The sequence below is a fragment of the Hordeum vulgare genome, chromosome 5H, assembly GCF_904849725.1.
Source record: "Hordeum vulgare subsp. vulgare chromosome 5H, MorexV3_pseudomolecules_assembly, whole genome shotgun sequence".
Classification (NCBI taxonomy): Eukaryota; Viridiplantae; Streptophyta; class Magnoliopsida; order Poales; family Poaceae; genus Hordeum; species Hordeum vulgare.
Window position 1 is genome coordinate 472,781,549 of NC_058522.1, and position 24,135 is coordinate 472,805,683.

The 24,135-nt window shown below is 46.6% G+C and overlaps 1 protein-coding gene across 3 annotated transcripts; it reads right to left on the minus strand.

Moving 5' to 3' along the window:
* Positions 1–20,286: 20,286 nt before the first annotated feature.
* On the minus strand, positions 20,287–23,641 carry LOC123399161. 3 transcript variants are annotated; one of them, XM_045093588.1, is made up of 4 exons: positions 23,311–23,641; positions 22,189–22,501; positions 21,334–21,522; positions 20,287–20,605 (listed from the first exon to the last, which is right to left on the minus strand). In XM_045093588.1, exons 2-4 carry the CDS (start codon positions 22,435–22,437, stop codon positions 20,528–20,530), a joined length of 516 nt encoding a protein of 171 aa, XP_044949523.1. In that variant the 5' UTR covers positions 22,438–22,501; positions 23,311–23,641; the 3' UTR covers positions 20,287–20,527. The 3 variants fall into 3 exon arrangements, with proteins under 3 accessions (XP_044949523.1, XP_044949525.1, XP_044949524.1); XM_045093590.1 differs by having other exon boundaries at positions 22,189–22,505; positions 23,311–23,549; XM_045093589.1 differs by lacking the exon at positions 23,311–23,641 and having other exon boundaries at positions 22,189–23,301.
* Positions 23,642–24,135: the final 494 nt, after the last annotated feature.

A 24,135-nucleotide genomic window follows, 5' to 3' on the forward strand; every position in this document is an offset into this window, starting at 1 on the left:
ACTCTTCTACCTCTCCGTCTCTCTTGCTGGATCAAGAAGTCCGCGATCATCGTCGAGTTGTACGTGTGCTGAACGCGGAGGTGCCATTTGTTCGGTACTAGATCGTGGGACTGATCGCGGGATTGTTCGCGGGGCGGATCGAGGGACGTGAGGACGTTCCACTACATCAACCGCGTTCACTAACGCTTCTGCTGTACGGTCTACAAGGGTACGTAGATCACTCATCCCCTCTCGTAGATGGACATCACCATGATAGGTCTTCGTGCGCGTAGGAAAATTTTTGTTTCCCATGCGACGTTCCCCAACACTCGTGTCACAGAAAACACCGTCGATCTCCACCTTCGGCGGGGCCGGGGCACCCAAGTAGTGCTCCCAGGTCATTCCTACCTCTCGCTCCCGACCGGGCAAAGTAACAAACCCTGGGAAGTTTTGATGGCAAAGAACACCAAGGACGCTGTTGGGCTTGCGGACACCCTTGGCAACAATCCAACCCCTACAGTATGACAAATTAAAGCCAAAACATTAGATATTTGAGAAAACGCGAAGGCAAAAGGTTAAATAAGAGTAAATTAACTTACTTGTCCCCATTTGGCCTAATCGACCACCTCTGCTCGGGGGTCGCTCGCACGAGCGGGAGCCCCGAACTACCACGCTGGTAGACGGTAGCCCCCTCACCCAGCTCCTCGTCGCTACCAGCATGGCCACTTGCCTTAGGCCAGGTATCCCACTGGGTCTCTTGGGACGTACCCTCATCCCTGCTTTGCTCCGGAGTCGCCTGGAAGGAAGCCTCTGGGACACGAGTCTCGTGGGTCGAAGGCTCGTCGACCTGAGGCTCGTCGACCCGAGGCTCGTGAACCGGAGACCGTGTAGCCTCCACCTCAGACGAATCCACCCTAGAAGTCCTATGCTCAGGTGAATCAGCTTGGGGTGGTGGCGGAGACCGTGTAACCCTACCTCTCCCGCGGCCACGTGTACCTTTAGTACAACATAAATACCAACATGAGTAATAAAATGTATATAAATACCAATATGCATACAACATGAGTACAACATAAATACCAACATGAATACAACGTGTACCTTTAGTGCCTCTCGGTTTCGCGGGGGGTCGACCTCCTCTCACGGGGGGCGCTCCTTGCAAAGTAGAGAGCAACACTCTCCGAAGAGGCGAGGCAGGAATGGAAGTACCCATCCCATCACCCGCCGACGAAGAAGCAGCCGCGGAGTGCTTTCGACCCTTTCCCACCATCTTTCAACACCCGTCATGACAAAGAGTAAATGAAATTAGTACAACATAAATACCAACAGGAGTAATAAAATGTATATAATTTAAGTGTATTATCGTCATAAATACCAACATGACTAATAAAAATTGAATACCTAACATGAACTCAAAATTTATATATAGTATAATAGTTGAATACCTGACATGAACTAATAACAATCGTCCTCGTCTATATATGCTTCGGGGTCAATAAATGCATCATGATCATCACTATCATCAATAAATGCATCATCATCATCACTATCACGAAGAACATGTGGAAGGCCACCATTATGTAATCGGTCAAGAAGTGACACGTCATCTGCAGCAGTAACCTCTTCTTCTTCCATCTCTTCCTGTTCGGGCTCAGGGGTTAAGACGGATTCACTGTCGCTGTCTACTTCAATGTTCTGGGGTGAAGTAGAGCGGTTCTTGAAACGTTTCTTGGACATACGTGTTTCTTGGAAGAATTCTCCTTCATATGTGTCTGGGTTAATGTGAGGTTCGTAATCCTCTTCATTGAGGGTAGGTGGTCTAAAATGTGGTGGCACTTCATAAACGACATCCCAACCTTTGAGATTTGGATCAGTTTGGCAGGCCCACGGTAGATAGAAAACTTGTGTCGCCTGTTGAGTCGTAATATAGACATCGGGAACATCTAAGTGGGTGTTTTGGTTGATTTCGACTAGTCCTATATGTTCATGAGTCCTTCTAGTCTCCCTCGGCTCAAACCAATAACATTTGAAGACTACGACGGTAGGTGGGTTTTCACCATAGAATAAAAGTTCATAAATTGCTTCAATTCTTCCATAATACTCGGTGTCTCCTTCGCCGATAGTAGAGATAGAACAATTTGTAGTCTTTAGGTCGGGCATAGATAGCTCTTTGCCAAAGGTACGAAAGTGATACCCGTTGATGTTGTATTTGTCAAATGAACGGACCTTATAGTCAAAACCATTAGCGACTTGTCTCAACTGGGCGTCCATAGACTCTGCATCAGCCTACAAGTTTAATACGAAAGAATGGATGCATTAGCCGCAAATTAGACCAATAAATCAAATGGGCCCTTAATGGTAATTAATTACCCTTTGTTTGAACCAAGAGATGAAACCGGGATAGTCGCCTCCATGCTTTGCGAGAAGCTCATACTCTTCGACGAAATCCTTTTCGATGACCGCTCCATCCGAGAATTCGGCGACGTATCGACTATATCAAATATCCGGGAATAAGAGTAGTTCAAAGCAATTAGAAGTTGCGGAACAATAAATTACCGAGAACTTACTCGATGTACGACCGCACTTCTATTAGGTTGGTGAAGATATACAATGAAATGGTCCTCCATTCTTTGACATCCAACGATTTCCCTTTCGAAGCACCGGATGGTGCGAGCTTACCTTTGAATAGGATGAGGTTGGATCGAACTTTTTCTCGATCGCCATCATTGTACCGAGGCTTCGGGTTATGCAAATGATGATTTTTGGCTTCATAGTGTGCTGTCACGAAGTTTGCCGCCTCCTCAGTAATGAATGCCTCGGCCATCGATGCTTCAATTCTACGTTTATTTTTACACTTAGCTCGAAGCGTCTTCTGCATCCTCTCAGTTGAGTAGCACCATCGATTTTGAACGGGCCCCCCCATTCTTGCCTCGGTCGGGAGATGCAAAATCAAATGTTGCATTGGATTAAAGAAGCCCGGTGGAAAGATCTTTTCTAATTTGCAGATCAACTCCGGCGCCAACTCTTCCATTTCATCTAGCACGCCAGGCGATAGTTCTTTCGCACAAAGAGAACGAAAGAAATAGCTCAGCTCTGCCAGTACTAGCCATTCATCCTCAGGGATAAAGCCACGCAACATCACCGGCATTGCCCGCTCAATCCATATGTGCCAATCATGACTCTTGAGCCCAAATATTTTCAATTTCTCAAGACTCGCTCCCCTCTTTAGATTCACAGCATACCCATCGGGGAACATCAACCGCATTTTCACCCACAATAGCATTTCCCTCATAGCTGGCCTTTCAAGATTGAACCATGCCTTCGGCTTCGCTATGCTTTGCTTTCCTTTCCGTTGTCGCAAGTTTTGCAACGGTCTATCACATAGAGCCTCCAGGTCGATTCTAGCCTTAGGATTATCTTTTGACTTCCCCTCTATGCCGAACAATGTACCAAAAATGGCCTCCGCAATATTCTTTTCAGTGTGCATCACGTCAATGTTGTGTGGGCAAAGGAGGTCTTTGAAGTAAGGGAGATCCCATAAGCATGACTTGTGAGTCCAGGCGTGTTCCGTATTATACCCTTTGAAGTATCCTGGACGCAAAGGATCAGGCTCGAGAGCGTTTAACTGATCAAGGGTCTGTTGGCCTGTCAACGCAGCTGGTGCAGTGTTTTTAACAACTCTACCTTCGATGAAATTCTTCTTGTCTTTTCTGAACTTATGGTCAGGATCCAGGAATTGTCTATGCATGTCGAAGCAAGAATACTTGCGACTAGCCTGCAGCCAACGGAACTGAAGAGCTGCCTTGCATGTGGTGCACAGGAACCTTCCATGCACACACCAGCCAGCGAATAGCGCAAACGCCGGATAATCATGCGTCGAGTACATGTACCACACATGCATTTTGAAATTTGTTTTGGTAGCCGCGTCGTAGGTCTTGATCCCATTATCCCAAGCTTCTTGCAACTCATCCTTAAGCGGATGCATGTACACATTCATATTCTTCCTCGGATAGTTGGGCCCTGGAATTATCAACGTCAGGAAAATGTTCTTTCTTTTCATAATCTCTCCGGGTGGCAAATTTAGTGGAATGATAAATACAGGCCAACAACTGTATTGTGCTGCCGTCATACCATACACATTGAACCCATCCATGCTGATGGCAACTCTAGGTTGCCTTGGATCTTCCGATTTATCCTTATGTAATGCATCGAAGTGCCTCCACGCAAAACCATCTGAAGTGTGTACCAGCATCTTGTTCCCATCCGCATCTAGTTCGGTTCTTTTGCCCAATTTGTGCCATGTCATCTGCCTGGCCGTCTCTTCGACCATGAAAAGACGTTGAAGTCTTGGTACAATTGGAAGATATCGAAGAATACTAATGGGGATTTTGGTCTGATTCTTCTCACCCATGTCGTTGTCTACCACAATATACCTGGAAGAATTGCAAATGGTGCAACAGTTCAAGGCCGCATACTCAAGCCTAAATAAGTCACATCCATTCTCACAGGCATGTATCTTCTCATAGGGCATCTTAAGTACACGTAGGATTTTCTCTGACTGGTACAGGTTTGCAGGCAGTACATGGCCTTTGGGTAGAAAGCGTCCAAATATCGTCATCATCGCGTCGTAGCATTCTCTGCCTAGGTTGAATTGAGCCTTCAGAGCCATTACTTGCGCGATGGCATCCAGCTGACAAAGCTCAGTCTGCTCATGGAGAGGACGTTTTGAAGACTCCAACATTTCATAGAAGGCCTTTGCAGATTCCTCCATCTCATCGTCCGAATCACGAGCATCATCAAAGTCTTGCACCATGTCTTCAATCCCGGTACCATGCTCGTCGGTGCGACGATGAATCACCTCAGCTCTGGCACGTTGGTCAGACTCACCATGAAAAGTCCACACCGTATAATTAGGCGTAAAACCCCACTTCTGCAGGTGTTTACCCATTTCAAACTATGTCTGCTTTTTCCAGTTGTCGCAGTTGGGACAGGGGCACCATGTTTTATGTTGGCCATTTGCAAATGCGGCTCTCACAAACCCCCTAGTTTTTGTTAACCATTCATGGGTCATGTCTTTCTGACTAGGGTGACCAGTGTACATCCAAGAACGATCACTCATGTCGCCTAGCTACCTATGGGGGCACAAGAAATAAATATATAATTCATCATCTATATTCATACGCTAATCAAGTTTGTCAGTTTTATTACGTCCATGCAACCTACACGCTAATAGGTAAAGATAGGTCCTAATCCCACCCGAGTATGTGTAGACTGGGTTCGTTTTCCCATGCTCTGCTCCAGATGCGACGCAGAATTTCGGCAACACCTCCCCGCCGTTCTCCTGATACACGTCTCGGCAATAAGCAGAGAGGATGTGTACCCGGAGAACAACAGGGGAGGCACTGACGAAATTCCGCATCGAATCCGGAGCACAGCATACGGGAAAACAAACCCAATCTACACATACTCGGGTTGTCCATGGATAATGTTGGACAATTCGAAAGGATGGCGGTTATAAATATGCAAAGAAATGCATATTTATAGATGTCGCCCTTTCGAACGGGAGACGCATACTGGTCACGCATACTCATGATTGAAGAAACCTATAGCTAGCAAGTTTCATCGGCACGAAGACCGGGACAAAGCAAATTAAGGGGGTAGGAGGAGAAGTCATTTGTGCTCACCAACAAACGCAAGGGCGGAGCTCGTCCAACGCACGTGGAGATCGTCGAACAACTGCACATTGAAATTCACCCGATCAACACAAATATGATGTTTTTATAATTAACATAATCGGAAAATATGTGACCTAACTCATAATTTACAAAATTATGACCCCGTCGGCTTAGTGGCGTCGATGGTCGGTGGTGTCGGGTGTCGGTGGCGTCGATGGTCGGTGGTGTCGGGTGTCGGTGGCGTCGGCAGTCGGGGGTTAGTTGTGTCGGTGGTCGGGGGTTAGTGTTGTCGGGGGTCGAGGATCACTGGCGTCGGGGGTTGGGGTCTCTTTGGTCAACAAGAGGCCGAAGAGGTGTCGGGGGTCGGGGGTTGGGGGTCAATGGTGTCGGGGGTCGGGGGTAGGGGGCCGGGGGTCGAGGGTCAGGGGCGTCGGGGGTCGGGGGTCGAGGGTCAGTGGCGTCGGGAGTCGAGGGTCAGTGGCGTCGGGCGTCGGGGGTCGAGGGTCGAGGGTCAGTGGCTTCTGTAGTCGGGGTCAATGGCGTCGGGCATCGGGGGTCGGGGGTTAGTGGAGTCGGGGGTCGGGAGTCGGGGGTCGGGGGTCAGTGGTGTCGGGCGTCGGGGGTCGGGAGTCGGGTCTCAGTGGCGTCGGAGGTCGGGGGTCGAGGGTCGGGGGTTGGTGGCGTCGGGCGTCGGGGGTCGTGGGCCGGGGGTCGGGGGTCGGGGTCCTTTTCTTTCTTCTTCTCCTCTCCCCTCTTCTTCTTCTTCTTCTTCTTGATCATCATATTATTATTCTTCTTCTTCTTTCTCCTCCTCCTCCTCCTCCTCCTCCTCCTCTTCTTCTTCTTTCTTTTATCTTTCTCCTCCTTTCCTCTTTCTTCTTCTTCTTCTTCTTCTTCTTCCTTTTTCTTCTAGTTTATTATTCTCTTATTTTCTTCTAAGTTTTTTTTCTATCTATTGTTTTCTTCTCTATCTACTTTTTCTAATGTTGTTGCTGCAATCTTTCTTTTTTATTTATTATCTTTCATATTTTTCATTGTGACAACCTCTTAATATTTTCAGCCATCTCTTCATAGGTACTACTAACTTGGAGGTCTTTATTATGTAGTCCAGTTTCTTCATGCTTGAATTTGTCCATATTTCTCTTTTATTTTCACCATTGAGAAGTTAAGATGTTGGTTTGGACGATATTCTGATCTTGGTTAGTAAGAGTAGGATATTCTGATTGAGTTGAAGTCTAAACATGACATGTAAAATCAACATGCCATGTGAAGCCTAAACATGACATGTGAAGCCTAAATAAATGACATGACATGCTTGAATTGAGTAGGATATTTTCACCATTGAGTTGAAGCCTAAACATGACATGTGAAGCCTAAATAATGACACACTATATGTCTATACTATATACTATCTATTGTGTATGTAAAATCAAAAGTGTCATTTAACTGAATCATAAGATGTGTCTTATAGAGACGTGCGTGCACGTGCAAGGCTACTAGTTTAAAAGAAAAAACAGGAAATAAAGAAAAAAAGAAAAAAAACTTACCTGCAGTGGGAGGAGGGCAGTGGGAGGAGGGGAGGGCGAGCTCCGGCCCTCCGTGGCGGGGAGGAGGGGCGTGGGGAGGACGTGCGCGGGGAGGATGGGAGGGCGAGCTCCGGCCGTGGGGGTGGCGCCCCTTTGCGGGGAGGAGGGGAGCGGGGAGCTCCGGTCGTGGACGGCGAGGAGGAGGGCCGCGGGGAGGAGGGCCGCAGGGAGGAGGGACGCGGGGAGGAGGGGAGCGGGGAGCTCCGGTCGTGGGCGGCGGCGATGGGCTGGAGCAGCTCAGGTGGTGGTGGCGGCGGCCCTGGAGTGGGCAGGGGCGCGCGCGAGAGAGGCAGGAGATCGAGGGGAGCGGGGGTGGAGCGTGCCGTTAGGGGAGCGGGGGTGGGGGCTGGGTGCCGTTAGGGGGAGCCCCCCTTTGCCGTCTGCAGAAGCTGGGAGGCAGACGACAAAGGGGTGGGTGGGGTGGGGCGGGCTTCGGCCGTTAGGGTGGCGCCCCTTTGCCGTCTGGGTGCTCTTTGTCATCCGCCTATGGGGCCTTTGCCATGCGTTAGCAGACGGCAAAGAGGTGGCCGACGGCAAATAAAACCTTTGCCATCAGCAGCCTCTTTGTCGTCTGCTTTGTGCCAGCCGATGGCAAAGATCCTCTTTGCCATGCGTCAACAGACGGCAAAGGCATGGCAGACGGCAAATTTCTCAATTCCAGTAGTGAATGGTGTAGCGACATTTGAAGAAGAGGAGTGCACCCGTTTCGTTCTCCCTCCCGCAGAGAGTGCAAAGCCCATAGTTCTCCCAACCATGTCGCTCCAATCTACAGGCAATCCAAATCCGGTCTTGGATAGCCAACCAAACGAAAAACTTGATCTTGGGAGGGGGCCAAGCTTTCGGACCCCAAACCATGGCATGACAAATACTCACGCATCACAACACTTCCTAACTTCCTAGCACTCATGATATCCCAAAGCTTGGTGGCGTCAATGATATTTCGCAAAAGGAGCCGGGGGGCACTCTTGTGGTGAAAGACCCGAGCGTTATGCTTGTTTCAGATTGTCCAGGAGACAAGCATTGTCAGGGAGGCAAGAGCACGTCGGGTCAGGTTTGTCAAGTCAGTCCGCTTGTGTTGGAGAACATCGCATGGGAAACAAAAATTTTCCTACGCGCACGAAGACCTATCATGGTGATGTCTATCTACGAGAGGGGATTTCCGATCTACGTACCCTTGTAGATCGCACAACAGAAGCGTTAAGAAACGCGGTTGATGTAGTGGAACATCCTCACGTCCCTCGATCCACCCCGCGAACCGTCCCGCGATCAGTCCGACGATCTAGTGCCGAACGGACGGCACCTCCGCGTTCAGCACACGTACAACTCGACGATGATCTCGGCCTTCTTGATCCAGCAAGAGAGACGGAGAGGTAGATGAGTTCTCCGGCAGCGTGACGGTGCTCCGGAGGTTGGTGATGATCTTATCTCGGCAGGGCTCCGCCCGAGCTCCGCAGAAACGCGATCTAGAGGTAAAACCGTGGAGATATGTGGTCGGGCTGCCGTGGCAAAGTTGTCTCAAATCAGCCCTAAAACCTCCGTATATATAGGGGGAAGAGGGGGAGCCTTGCCTTGGGGTCCAAGGACCCCCAAGGGGTTCGGCCGAGCCAAGGGGGGGAGTCCTTCCCTTCCAAACCGAATCCAACTAGGTTTGGAAGGAGGAGTCCTTCCCCCTTTTTCCCACCTCCTCTTTTTTTCTTTTCTCTTTGATTTTCTTCCTATGGCGCATAGGGCCTTCTTGGGCTGTCCCACCAGCCCACTAAGGGCTGGTGCGCCACCCCCAAGGCCTATGGGCTTCCCCGGGGAGGGTTGCCCCCCCCCCTAGTGAACACCCGGAACCAATTCATCATTCCCGGTACATTCCCGGTAACTCCGAAAACCTTCCGGTAATCAAATGAGGTCATCCTATATATCAATCTTCGTTTCCGGACCATTCCTGAAACCCTCGTGACGTCCTTGATCTCATCCAGGACTCCGAACAACATTCGGTAACCAACCATATAACTCAAATACGCATAAAACAACGTCGAACCTTAAGTGTGCAGACCCTGCGGGCTCGAGAACTATGTAGACATGACCCGAGTGACTCCTCTGTCAATATCCAATAGCGGGACCTGGATGCCCATATTGGATACTACGTATGCTACGGAGATCTTATCGTTTGAACCTTAGTGCCAAGGATTCATATAATCCCGTATGTCATTCCCTTTGTCCTTCGGTATGTTACTTGCCCGAGATTCGATCGTCACTATCCGCATACCTATTTCAATCTCGTTTACCGGCAAGTCTCTTTACTCGTTCCGTAATACAAGATCCCGCAACTTACACTAAGTTGCATTGCTTGCAAGGCTTGTGTGTGATGTTGTATTACCGAGTGGGCCCCAAGATACCTCTCCGTCACACGGAGTGACAAATCCCAGTCTCGATCCATACTAACTCAACGAACACCTTCGGAGATACCTGTAGAGCATCTTTATAGTCACCCAGTTACGTTGCGACGTTTGATACATACAAAGCATTCCTCCGGTGTCAGTGAGTTATATGATCTCATGGTCATAGGAACAAATACTTGACACGCAGAAAACAGTAGCAACAAAATGACACGATCAACATGCTACGTCTATTAGTTTGGGTCTAGTCCATCACATGATTCTCCTAATGATGTGATCCCGTTATCAAGTGAGAACACTTGCCTATGATCAGGAAACCTTGACCATCTTTGATCAATGAGCTAGTCAACTAGAGGCTTACTAGGGACAGTGTTTTGTCTATGTATCCACACATGCACTGTGTTTCCAATCAATACAATTATAGCATGGATAATAAACGATTATCATGAACTAAGAAATATAATAATAACTAATTATTACTGCCTCTAGGGCATATTTCCAAGAGTCTCGCACTTGCACTAGAGTCAATAATCTAGTTCACATCACCATGTGATTCCAACAAATCCAACACCCATATAGTTATGGGGTCTGATCACGTCTTGCTCGTGAGAGAGGTTTTAGTCAACGGTTCTGAAACCGTGTGTTCTTTACAAATCTTCATGTCATCTTATAGATGCTGCTACTATGTGCTATTCGGAAATACTCCAAATATCTACTCTACTATACAAATCCGTTTCACTACTCATAGTTATTCGGATTAGTGTCAAAGCTTGCATCGACGTAACCCTTTACGACGAACTTTTTAACCACCTCCATAATCGAGAAAAATTCCTTAGTCCATCAGTTACTAAGGATAAATTTTGACCGCTGCTAGTGATTCAATCATGGATCACTCTCTGTACCTCTCAACAGACTTTGAGTCAAGGCACACATCAGGTGCGGTACCCAGGATGGCATACTTCAGATTCTACGGCCAAGGCATAGAAGACGACCTTCGTCTATTCTCTTTATTCTGTCGGGGTCGGGTGTTGAGTCTTACTCAAATTCACACCTTACAACGCAACCAAGAACTCCTTCTTTGGTGATCTATTTTGAACTCCTTCAAAAACTTGTCAAGGCATGCATCTTGTTGAAACTTCTATCAAGCGCTTTCGATCTATCTCCATAGATCTTTGATGCTCAACATTCAAGTAGCGCAATCCAGGTATTCCTTTGAAAACTCCTTTCAAACAACCTTGTATGCTTTACAGAAATTCTACATTACTTCTGATCAACAATATGTCAACCACATATTCTTATCAGAAATTCTATAGTGCTCCCACCCACTTCTTTGGAAATACAAGATTCTCATAAACCTTGTACAAACCCCAAATCTTTGATCATCTCATCAAAGTGTATATTCCAACTCCGAGATGCTTGCACAAGTCCATTGAAGGATCGCTGGAGCTTGCATACTTGTTAGTATCTTTAGGATCGACAAAACCTCCTGGTTGTATCACATACAATGTTTGCTCAAGGAAACCGTCGAGGAAACAATGTTTTGACATCCTATGTGCAATATTTCATAAATAATGCATCAGCTACTAACATAATTCTAACAGACTTTTAGCATCGCTACGAGTGAGAAAGTCTCATCATAGTCAACTGTTTGATCTTGTCGGAAACATCTTTGCGACAAGTCGAGCTTTTCTTAATAGTGACTTATCACCATCATCGTCTGTCTTCCTTTTAAAGATCCATCTTTACTCAATAGTCCTATGACCATCAAGTAGTTCTTCCAAAGTCTACACTTTGTTTTCATACATGGATCCTCTCTCGGATTTCATGGCCTCCAGCCATTTGTCGGAATCCGGGCCCACCATTGCTTTCTCCATAACTCGTAGGTTCATTGTTGCTCAACAACATGACCTCAAAGACAGGGTTACCGTGCCACTCTGCAGTAGTACGCGACCTTGTCAACCTACGAGATTTGTAGTAACTTGATTCGATGCTCGATGATCACCATCATCAGCTTTCACTTCAATTGGTGTAGGCGCCACAGGAACAACTTCCTGCGCCCTGCTACACACTGGTTGAAGTGATGGTTCAATAACCTTATCAAGTTCTACCACCCTCCCACTCAATTCTTTCGAGAGAAACCTTTCCTCGAGAAAGGATCCGTTTCTAGAAACAAACACTTTGCTTTCGGATCTGAGATAGGAGATGTACCCAACTGTTTTGGATATCCTATGAAGATGCATTTATCCGCTTTGGCTTCGAGCTTATCAGACTGAAACTTTTTCACATAAGTGTCGAAGCCCCAAACTTTCAAGAAACGATAGTTTAGATTTCTCTAAACCTCAGTCTATACTGTGTCATCTCAACGGAGATACGCGGTGCCCTATTTAAAGTGAATGCGGTTGTCTCTAATGCATAACCCATAAACGATAGTGGTAATTCGATAAGAGACATCATAGCATGCACCATACCAAATAGTGCGTGGCTATGACGTTCAGACACATCATCACACTATGATGTTCCAGGTGGCATGAACTGCGAAACAATTTCCACATTGTCTTAACTGCGTACCAAAACTCGTAACTCAGATATTCATTTCTATGATCATATCGTAGACAGTTTATCCTCTTGTTACGACGAACTTCACTTCGAAACAGAATTGAACTTTTCAATATTTCAGACTTGTGATTCATTAAGTAAATACTCTTGTATCTACTCAAATCGTCATTGAAGTAAGAACATAATGACATCCACTGCGTGCCTCAGCACCCATTGGACTGCATACATCAAAATGTATCACTTCCAACAAGTTACTATCTTGTTTCATCTCAATGGAAACAAGGCCTTGCTCATGTGGTGTGATTTGCATGTCACTAGTGATATAAAATCAAGTGAGTATAAAGATCCATCAACATGGAGCCTCTTCATGCAATTTATACCAACATGACTCAAGCGGCAGTGCCACAAATAAGTGGTACTATCATCATTACCTCGTATCTTTTGGCACCAATATCATGAGCATGTGTAACACTACGATCGAGATTCAATAAACCATTGAAGGTGATTATTCAAGCAAATAGAGTAACCATTATTCTCTTTAAATGAATAATCGTATTGCAGAAAACATGATCCAATCATGTTCATGCTTAACGCAAGCACCAAATAACAATTATTTCAGTTTAACACCAATCCCGATGGTAGAGGGAGCGTGCGACGTTTTGATCATATCAATCTTGGAAACACTTCCAACACGTATCGTCACCTCGCCTTTAGCTAGTCTCCGTTTATGTCGTAGCTATCATTTCGTGTTACTAATCACTTAGCAACCGAACCGGTATCTAATACCCTCATGCTACTAGGAGTACTAGTAAAGTACACATCAACATCATGTATATCAAATATACTTCTTTCGATTTTTGCCAGCCTTCTTATCTACCAAGTATCTAGAGTTGCTCCGCCTCAGTGACTGTTCCCCTCATTACAAAAGCACTTAGTCTCGGGTTTGGGTTTAATCTTGGGTCTCTTCATTAGTGCAGCAACTGTTTTGTTGTTTCACGAAGTATCCCTTCTAGCCCTTGCCTTTCTTGAAACTTAGTGGTTTTACAAACCATCAACTATTGATGCTCCTTCTTGATTTCTACTTTCTCAGTGTCAAACATCGCAAATCGCTCAAGGATCATTGTATCTATCCTTGATATGTTATAGTTCATCACGAAGTTCTCACAACTTGGTGGCAGTGACTTTGGAGAACCATCACTATCTTATCTGGAAGATCAACTCCCACTTGATTCAAGCGATTGTCGTACTCAGATAATCTGAGCACACGCTCAACGATTGAGCTTTTCTCCTTTACTTCGTGGACAAAGAATCTTGTCGAAGGTCTCATACCTCTTAACAAGGGCACAAGCATGAAATCACAATTTCATCTCTTTAGAACATCTCTTATGTTCCGTGACGTTTCAAAACGTCTTCGGCGCCTTGCTTCTAAGCCATTAAGTATTTTGCACTAAACTATCGTGTAGTCATCAGAAACGTGTATGTCGGATGTTCGCAACATCTACAGACGACGCTCGAGGTGCAGCACACCGAGTGGTGCATTAAGGACATAAGCCTTCTGTGCAGCAACGAGGACAATCCTCGGTTTTACAGACTCATTCTGCAAAGTTTGCTACTATCAACTTTCAACTAAATTTTCTCTGGGAACATATAAAAACAGTAGAGCTATAGCGCAAGCTACATCGTAATTCGCAAAGACCATTAGACTATGTTCATGACAATTAGTTCAATTAATCATATTACATAAGAACTCCCACTCAAAAAGTACATCTCTCTAGTCATTTGAGTGGTACATGATCCAAATCCACTATCTCAAGTCCGATCATCACGTGAGTCGAGAATAGTTTCAGTGGTAAGCATCTCTATGCTAATCATATCAACTATACGATTCATGCTCGACCTTTCGGTCTCATGTGTTCCGAGGCCATGTCTGCACATGCTAGGCTCGTCAAGCTTAACCCGAGTGTTCCGCGTGTGCAGCTGTTTTGCACCCGTTGTATGTGAACGTTGAGTCTATCACACCCGATCATCACGTGGTGTCTCGAAACGACGAACTGTACCAACGGTGCACAGTCGGGGAGAACACAATTTCGTCTTGAAATTTTAGTGAGAGATCACCTCATAATGCTACCGTCGTTCTAAGCAAAATAAGGTGCATAAAAGGATTAACATCACATGCAATTCATAAGTGACATGATATGGCCATCATCACGTGCTCCTTGATCTCCATCACAAAAGCACCGGCACGATCTTCTTGTCACCGGCGCCACACCATGATCTCCATCAACGTGTCGCCATCGGGGTTGTCGTGCTACTCATGCTATTACTACTAAAGCTACTTCCTAGCAAAATAGTAAACGCATCTGCAAGCACAAACGTTAGTATAAAGACAACCCTATGGCTCCTGCCGGTTGCCGTACCATCGACGTGCAAGTCGATATTATCTATTACAACATGATCATCTCATACATCCAATATATCACATCACATCGTTGGCCATATCACATCACAAGCATACCCTGCAAAAACAAGTTAGACGTCCTCTAATTTTGTTGTTGCATGTTTTACGTGGTGACCATGGGTATCTAGTAGGATCGCATCTTACTTACGCAAACACCACAACGGAGATATATGAATTTCTATTTAACCTCATCCAAGGACCTCCTCGGTCAAATCTGATTCAACTAAAGTTGGAGAAACTGACACTTGCCAGTCATCTTTGAGCAACGGGGTTACTCGTAGCGATGAAACCAGTCTCTCGTAAGCGTACGAGTAATGTCGGTCCAAGCCGCTTCAATCCAACAATACCGCGGAATAAAGAAAAGACTAAGGAGGGCAGCAAAACGCACATCACCGCCCACAAAAACTTTTGTGTTCTACTCGAGAAGACATCTACGCATGAACCTAGCTCATGATGCCACTGTTGGAACGTCGCATGGGAAACAAAAAAAATTCCTACGCGCACGAAGACCTATCGTGGTGATGTCCATCTACGAGAGGGGATTTCCGATTTACGTACCCTTGTAGATCGCACAGCAGAAGCGTTGGTGAACGCGGTTGATGTAGTGGAACGTCCTCACGTCCCTCGATCCGCCCCGCGAACCGTCCCGCGATCAGTCCCACGATCTAGTGCCGAACGGCCGGCACCTCCGCGTTCAGCACACGTACAGCTCGACGATGATCTCGGCCTTCTTGATCCAGCAAGAGAGACGGAGAGGTAGATGAGTTCTCCAGCAGCGTGACGGCGCTCCGGAGGTTGGTGATGATCTTATCTTGGCAGGGCTCTGCCCGAGCTCCGCAGAAACGCGATCTAGAGGTAAAACCGTGGAGATATGTGGTCGGGCTGCCGTGGCAAAGTTGTCTCAAATCAGCCCTAAAACCTCCGTATATATAGGGGGAAGAGGGGGAGCCTTGCCTTGGGGTCCAAGGACCCCCAAGGGGTTCGGCCGAGCCAAGGGGGGAGTCCTCCCCTTCCAAACCGAATCCAACTAGGTTTGGAAGGAGGAGTCCTTCCCCCTTTTTCCCACCTCCTCTTTTTTTTCTTTTCTCTTTGATTTTCTTCCTATGGCGCATAGGGCCTTCTTGGGCTGTCCCACCAGCCCACTAAGGGCTGGTGCGCCACCCCCAAGGCCTATGGGCTTCCCCGGGGTGGGTTCCCCCCCCCCCCCCGGTGAACACCCGGAACCCATTCGTCATTCCCGATACATTCCCGGTAACTCCGAAAACCTTCCGGTAATCAAATGAGGTCATCCTATATATCAATCTTCGTTTCCGGACCATTCCGGAAACCCTCGTGATGTCCGTGATCTCATCCGGGACTCCGAACAACATTCGGTAACCAACCATATAACTCAAATACGCATAAAACAACGTCGAACCTTAAGTGTGCAGACCCTGCGGGCTCGAGAACTATGTAGACATGACCCGAGTGACTCCTCGGTCAATATCCAATAGCGGGACCTGGATGCCCATATTGGATCCTACATATTCTACGAAGATCTTATCGTTTGAACCTTAGTGCCAAGGATTCATATAATCCCGTATGTCATTCCCTTTGTCCTTCGGTATGTTACTTGCCCGAGATTCGATCGTCAGTATCCGCATACCTATTTCAATCTCGTTTACCGGCAAGTCTCTTTACTCGTTTCGTAATACAAGATCCCGCAACTTACACTAAGTTGCATTGCTTGCAAGGCTTGTGTGTGATGTTGTATTACCGAGTGGGCCCCAAGATACCTCTCCGTCACACGGAGTGACAAATCCCAGTCTCGATCCATACTAACTCAACGAACACCTTCGGAGATACCTGTAGAGCATTTTATAGTCACCTAGTTACGTTGCGACGTTTGATACACACAAAGCATTCCTCCGGTGTCAGTGAGTTATATGATCTCATGGTCATAGGAACAAATACTTGACACGCAGAAAACAGTAGCAACAAAATGACACGATCAACATGCTACGTCTATTAGTTTGGGTCTAGTCCATGACATGATTCTCCTAATGATGTGATCCCGTTATCAAGTGACAACACTTGCCTATGATCAGGAAACCTTGACCATCTTTGATCAACGAGCTAGTCAACTAGAGGCTTACTAGGGACAGTGTTTTGTCTATGTATCCACACATGCACTGTGTTTCCAATCAATACAATTATAGCATGGATAATAAACGATTATCATGAACAAAGAAATATAATAACAACTAATTATTACTGCCTCTAGGGCATATTTCCAACAGCTTGTCCCTCCATTCCAAAACGGAACCATCGAGATGCCATGAGGAGGTGTCCATGTGTGCTAGCCAGAAACTTTGGATGACCGAGTTCCAAAGGCGAATGGTGTAGCGACATTTGAAGAAGAGGAGTGCACCCGTTTCGTTCTCCCTCCCACAGAGAGTGCAAAGCCCATAGTTCTCCCAACCGTGTCGCTCCAATCTATAGGCAATCCAAATCCGATCTTGGATAGCCAACCAAACGAAAAACTTGATCTTGGGAGGGGGCCCAGCTTTCCAGACCATGAAGTCCATGGGTGAGAGCGTCAACCCAATAAAATGGGCCTTATAGGCGGAGGCCGCCGAATATGCCATGTCGTTCGCATGTTTCCAGATAATATCATCGTCGATGTGCTCATCCAGGTGCGGGTCATGAACAAGCATCCATGGAGTGAAGAATTGGCAGATGAGGTCATCGGAGAAACAACGTTGCTATTGATCTTCAGAATCCAAGCATTCCCATTTAGTGCCTCGCGAACTTTCCAGTTCTTGCACGTGGATGCCTCAAAAATTAAAGGAGCGATATACTTGGGCTTTCGCCCAAGAAGCCACGGAGAGTCCCAGTAAGGTGTTTTTGCTCCGTTGCCCAAAATGATGGTGGTTGAGGCATAAAAAATCCATATCGTCCTCCGTCCATGGGTTCCCGAGCCCCACCCATAGTTTGTTTGGTTCCTTCCACTCAAACCATGGCCATCTGAGACGCAAAGCCCGGACAAACCTACAAGTTTGAAGGACCCCAAGACCTTTGTACTCCTTGGGCTGGCAGACCATCTCCCAATTCACCTTGCATTTGGCTCCCGTCGTCCTGCCCGATCCATACCAAAGGAAAGCCCTCTCTAATTTGTTGATGTTGTGAAGAGAGCGTGTTGGCACGATGAGAGGCGTAATGGCATAGACCGCCTGAGAGGTAATGACCGATTTGGCAAGAGGCGTGCGTCCGATGGTGGTGATGTTTTGCCCGTCCCAAGTGGCAAGCTTGTCGGGCGCTTTGTCCTCTAGGTATTGGAAATCCGTCGTCTTTAGCTGCTAGACCAAGAGTGGTAGGCCTAGTATTTCACCGGGAATGTGGCCCTAGACACCAGCACACCTCTGAGAATGTGTTCCAAATTGTTGTACATGCTTGCGACCTCACCGAATCCCTTCAAGATGGTGGAGAGGTTGTCAATGTCACGCTTAATTGGAGCCATCAAGATAGCTGCGTCATCCGCATACAGGAAGGTTCTCATCATAGCGTCATGTTCGCAAATCTTATGGGGAGAACTTTGCTAGTGGGAAGCTCTAGGATTTGATGGAGTGGGTCAATGGCGAGCACGAAGAGCAGCGAGGAGAGCGGTTCCCTATGGAACCCTTTACCAAGCTTGATAGGTGATCCGTGAATACTATAGCAGGAAGCGCGGGGAAGACGAGCAAAGCAGCGCTACCACCCAATCTCTGAATTTGCTAGGGAATCCTTGCGTTGCAGAAGGTCAAGAATGAATTCCCATTTGACCGAGTCAAAGGCCTTCGTAATGTCCAGCTTGAACAACAGTGCGGGTGTCTTGCGCTTGTGTAGGCGACGAGCAAGTTTCGCACATACATGAAGTTGTCATGAATGCTTCTCTTTTTTATGAAGCGCTTTGTGCGGTGGAGACGAGGGCGTCCATATGAGGAGCAAGCCGCAGGGAAGGACTTTAGCAATAATTTTAGCGATGGCATGGATGACGCTAATGGGCCTATAGTCACAGATGCCTTATGTTCCGTCCTTCTTGGGCAGGAGCACCACATTGGCAGAGTTTAACCATCGAAGGTTGGACGTGTGAAGGGAGTCAAACCGTTGTATGACTCGCATGATATCCCAACACTTCTTGAAAAAGACACCTGTGAAGCCGTCTGGGCGAGGAGCCTTGTCACTCGGCATCTCCTTAATGGCCTCCCAAACCTCCTCCTCGGTAAAAGCGGCATCAAGGGTTTGCAAGTCTATGGTCTAGACGTTGAGCTCCTCCCAATTAAAGTCAACACCGGTACTGTTGCCCTTCCTCATGACCTCCGAGAAGTGGCCATGGATGGCCTTTTCCTTTTCACCATGGTTGGTAACCCAACCGCTCGCAAGCTTAATGCGGTAGATATGATTCTTCCTTCTCCGGGCATTGATGCGATGATGAAAGAACTTTGTGTTTGAGTCGCCTTCTTTAAGGTTGGCAATCCGATCACATTGACTTTTCCTGGCCCTCTGAAGAACCACCAGACTGATGACCCTACGCTTGAGTCTAGCACGCAGGTCAAGCTCTTTCGGTGAAAGCAGGCATGCTTCCTGCGCAATATCCAGCGGGAGAATCACGACAAGGGCCGCGTGGAACTGAATGTTGGCTTTGGAGAAAAGTCTTCTGCTCCATGCAGTGAGCCGCAACACGACCTTCTTGAGCTTATGGTGCAAAATGAGATAAGGCTTCGTGTGCGACACAATCTCGATCCAGGCCGTGTGGACAACCTCATGAAAGCCCGACAGGGAGGCCAAGACATTCTCAAATTTAAAAGATCATGGCCTCTTAGGACCCTTGTCATCGGCCAACAACAGAGGGCAATGATCAGAAAGGGAGTGTGGACAACCTCATGAAAGTATGGACAACCTCATGAAAGCCCGACAGGGAGGCCAAGACATTCTCAAATTTAAAAGATCATGGCCTCTTAGGACCCTTGTCATCGTCCAACAGCAGAGGGCAATGATCATATAGGGACGATGGCAGGACATGCAACGCGTGGGTGTTGAAGGTAGTGTTCCATTCACCGTTGCAGAAGGAGGAGTCAAGCTTACAAAGGGTGGGGTTTTCCCTCTCGTTCCTCCAAGTAAATCGTCTATTGTGAAGATGAATCTCCTTGAGCTCATAAGATTGCAGCATGGCACGAAAGCGGTTGATACTACTACGATTGATGTTCTTAGGCATCTGGGTTGCACATGGTACAAACTTGCAATGGCATATACTCTCTCCCTTCCTAATTATAGGTTATTTAAAAGATTCCAATGCGGATTACATACGGAACAAAATGAATGAATTTATACTTAAAAATATGTCTATATACATTCATATGTAGCTTTTATTAAAATATCTAAAATGACTTATATTTAGGAACGGATGGAGTACTTCAAATCACTAGTGAGTAGTAGCAGTTAGTACTTAAAGCTGGATAACAAAGGGGTCTGTTTAAACCATAACAGTACCTCAAATTACTAGCCCAGACCTGTCACTCAAGGCATGAATGGCTGAGATCTAAACGGAACTGTTGAAAGTATACAGCCCCTCTTTCCCTTCACTTACAATCCACTACTACTGTTAGTTTGCATCCAAACAAACGATATCAACTTCAGGTCATCGAATTGACAGGGAGAAGGTTCTGTACAGACCGAAAGAATCGTATATCGGAAAATTTATTGCAGCAAGGAAAACATATATTCTAAGCGGCTACCATAGCTCACCGCGGAGGTTAGCATTTACCAGGAGTCAGGAACTCAAACTTCAAAAGACAACAAGAAACGTGCATTCAAGAGAACCCCACAGTGTTTCCTCTAAACAAAACTTCGAAGTGCCTTTCTTCTGAATCATTTCCGCTTAGCACTCTCTTCCGCTCTAGTAAATGCATCAGTGAGCACATCAACGGCCCAATCCTTGGCATCCTCCTGCAAGGCAGAGATGTCAAGATAAGACTTAGCATCAAGCTCTGAAGCGCAAGGTCGGTCAAACCTTAAAAACTTATGCAGGCTGTAACTCTACTGAGTTAGACTAGGACACGTGTAAGATCAACGCAATAGAAAAGAGACGGCTTGTTGCCTAACCTATGAGCACTGAGGCGTGAAAAGAGGTGCGGTAAGGGAGAACAAGACAAATTTGATCCGACACGCACACCCACATAACATATATATATCGAAAAGCAATACAGCTTTAAACCTTGCTCTTAAGCTAATAAAAGGCATGTTTGAGTGACTGATGACTTTGAGAATTACTACACTGATCAAACAAAATGTATATACCAAAAACTGCAAGCTTGTTTCCTCAAGATGTACTTTGGCCACAGGTTCAGGTTCTATTATACTCCAGAGTAAATGTCTACCACAATCACTCAAATCATGCAGAATATAACCAGGTAACTAATGAGGACACAAGGTAAACCAAACATGTGTATGGTATCTAACAAATCTAGCAGCATAAATGCACGAGTGATGCTGCTAGTTCTATGTAGCAGCAAGTTGTTGAAACAAAAAGCATCAGTATCTATTATGAATCAGCAATACGTTAGTTTTCAGCACGGGAGAAAGACAGTGAATCCAGTAAACTCACTCTACAGAGATGTAATATACCATCAACTATCACAGAATTATATAACAAGGAAGTTATGTCTGCTACTTACCAGCCGCACGTTTTCTCCAGTTCTTAAGCGGGCATGTGGACGAGCTAACTTTGATTCAAAAGGGGTCCTTGGTCTGACTTCTTGGATTTCATCCCACTCTTCACGTGAAAGCATCCTTACTGTTCCTTGCTCAGGGTGACTATTCTTTATCTTGCGTTCTCTCCTTTCTTGGTCTGTAGCTTCATGTTCCTAACCAGAAAACATGCGATTAAGCTTCAGAACATGCCAAATTCAGAACAGACAGAGATTTTCTGAATGCATGCAAACAATGCTGAGTTAAACTATTTGATCAACATATACAATATGCAGTAGGTAGATGATGTGGCAAACATCAGGATTGATGATTACAAGACAAGGACACACACATCTTATCATGAAAACCGGGGTGACTATTACTTCAGGAAACAACTAACACAAATTCGTTTGAACATTTCTTCAATGAAGCCATTAAAAGGGGACACAAAAGGTGAAACTGCAATATCGAAGAAAAACAACTATACCTGGATAACAACATTTAGAGATGATCTGTTTACTTATCTACCATGGATAGAGAATCATCTCATCAAAATAAAAAAAAGTGTCTTGTAAGTCTCTTCTCTAGATGTATTGTTGAATACTAACAACCACTCTAAAATTCAGCTCGATCCTAGAGGTTACATTTCTAAAACCTCACATCTTACAAATCCAAAGTATTCACTAACGCATAATGATCGACCTTAGTGCTTCACATGTATACAGTATACAGATCACATGATTAGTTAAGTGTTCAATACTAAATAAACATGTTCAATCAAATGCATGGCAGTTGCATCTGAAATTAACCATAGCCAACACCGGAGTGGGGGTGGAGGATACCATCATGAGCAGCTTGGTGAAGAGGGCTACGGCAGCAGCAGTGAGGATCATGGGAAGGGTGACGGAGTCGAGCCATTTAAGCGACTCCGGCGTCGGCACAAAGAACTCGTCGCGCCCTGGGTCGCGCCGACGCCGCCGAGAGCGCTCCCGCTCCGCCACGCTCAGCCGTAGAAGGTTCCGTGTAGATCCCTCAGACAACGCTGCCTGCCTCATGGCTGTCCCTCCCCGGCGCAGCACTGCCCGCAGCATCGCTGCCTCCAGCAGTGGTGGACCCAGGAACAAAAACAAGGGTGCGGACACTCAAAAAAAAAATCTACCTAATCCAAAAGGTAGAAATTACAACACTAGGTTAACTGGAAAATAGATAAGATGGAGGGGAAATGATGGATGGAAATCCATCAAATTGTAACACCACAGTCCACGATCCCACACTCAGCTTTATGTTTCCAAATTAGTAAAATAAAAAATGCAAGCAGTGTTCATTTCATTATTATTTAACAGGCATGTCATGGATGAAATGCGCAAGTGGAAGCTTAAGAAGATTATTTAACACGCATGCCATGGATAAATGATAACTACTACTCCCTCTGTAAACTAATACTCCTATAAGACCTTTTAGCTCACTAAAGTAGTACCTCTGCCCCACATTAATTGTCTTAGATTTGCCAAGATACGGATGTATCGAACACTACATGACAGTGTTTGCATCAAGGACAGCCTTGTTACCCACTATCTCATGAGACGATGACTTTATACATGTAGATTATATTCCTAGTGATAAAAAACCAAATCTCTTGTAGTGATTCTTCCGATTGACATGAACCAGATAGTTTGGGATCTTTATGGATGTGCTATCAATTTAAAGTCTGAGCCCAAAGGTAAGGTACAGATGCACAAAAAAAAAGGCAGGAAATGACTGCATATGTGTAGCTCAGTGAGGAAATTCAGTGCATACAAAAGCCAATAGTACATCAATCCATCAAGATTCACGGAAGATATATGAAACTACTGATTATAGCCGCTAGCTAACAGCGACGAGGAATTCGAATCTCAGGCAACAAGCTACTACCCGAATTCTCGCTGAACACGAACTGAAATCGGTGGGGAGTGAGCCGCACGCACCTGGGTAAAGGCGGAGAGGGTGGGAGCAGCGATCGCGTTGAGGGAAGGGGCGGAGACGACGGTGGAGGAAGCGGCGTCGTCGGGATCGGGGAGGTCGAGCGGCGGCTCGAGGTCGGCGAGGCCCTCGGGCGCGAGGTCCGGCTGCGTCCTGGAGCGGAGGAGCAGGGGACTCACGACGGTCGAAGGCGGCTCGTGGCGATGGGAGGGAGCTCCGGGGAGGGCGAGCCGCGAGCGCTGAGCGGCGGCGGCCGAGCGCGAGCGTGGAGCCCTGGATAGGTCGTCGCACTGGTTCTGTTTTTTTTTTTAAGGGCTCGCACTGGTTCTGCGTTTTTTCTCTTTTTGTGACGAGAAACACGCACTCTATAATACCCGATCTGTAAAATAATTGTTAAAATACAGATCCACGCGAAAAAGTTATCCGATTAGACCTTGCAATGGTGTTGGATCTGAGGCATGGTAAAAAAGCTTCACTTGATCTGCAAAAACATTATTTCCGCGTCCGCTTCTACAGTACCCTTTATCGAAAGAAAGCAGTTGGCGGGAGCCTAACTAAAAACTTCCGCGTCCGCCGTTCCCGTCCACCGTACGCCTCCCCGGACGTCGCCCCGAACGTCCCCGAACGCCGCGCCGCCCGTCCTGTCAGCCGCCCTGCTCGTCCTGGCCGTATTCAGCGCCTGTGACGGAATCAATTAACTTTCGATGTTCCCGCTTTAATCGAATCAGCCACGCCCTTCAGTTGGGAACCCATCTTGACATGTGTTCTAATCGGTGCGTCAATCTGTGTGCTGGCTTTTATGATGGTCCATGGCGATCCGAGTTCTTGGG

What these genes read in the sequence shown, in the direction of transcription:
- LOC123399161 (XM_045093588.1), bottom strand. Translation starts at nt 22,437, where the DNA reads ATGCTGCGGGCAGTGCTGCGCCGGGGAGGGACAGCCATGAGGCAGGCA. An exon ending in TCACCAAGCTGCTCATGATG is followed by an intron (nt 21,523 to 22,188) that starts GTATCCTCCACC and finishes TTTTCTGGTTAG; the next exon opens with GAACATGAAGCTACAGACCA. An exon ending in CTGGAGAAAACGTGCGGCTG is followed by an intron (nt 20,606 to 21,333) that starts GTAAGTAGCAGA and finishes TCTGCCTTGCAG; the next exon opens with GAGGATGCCAAGGATTGGGC.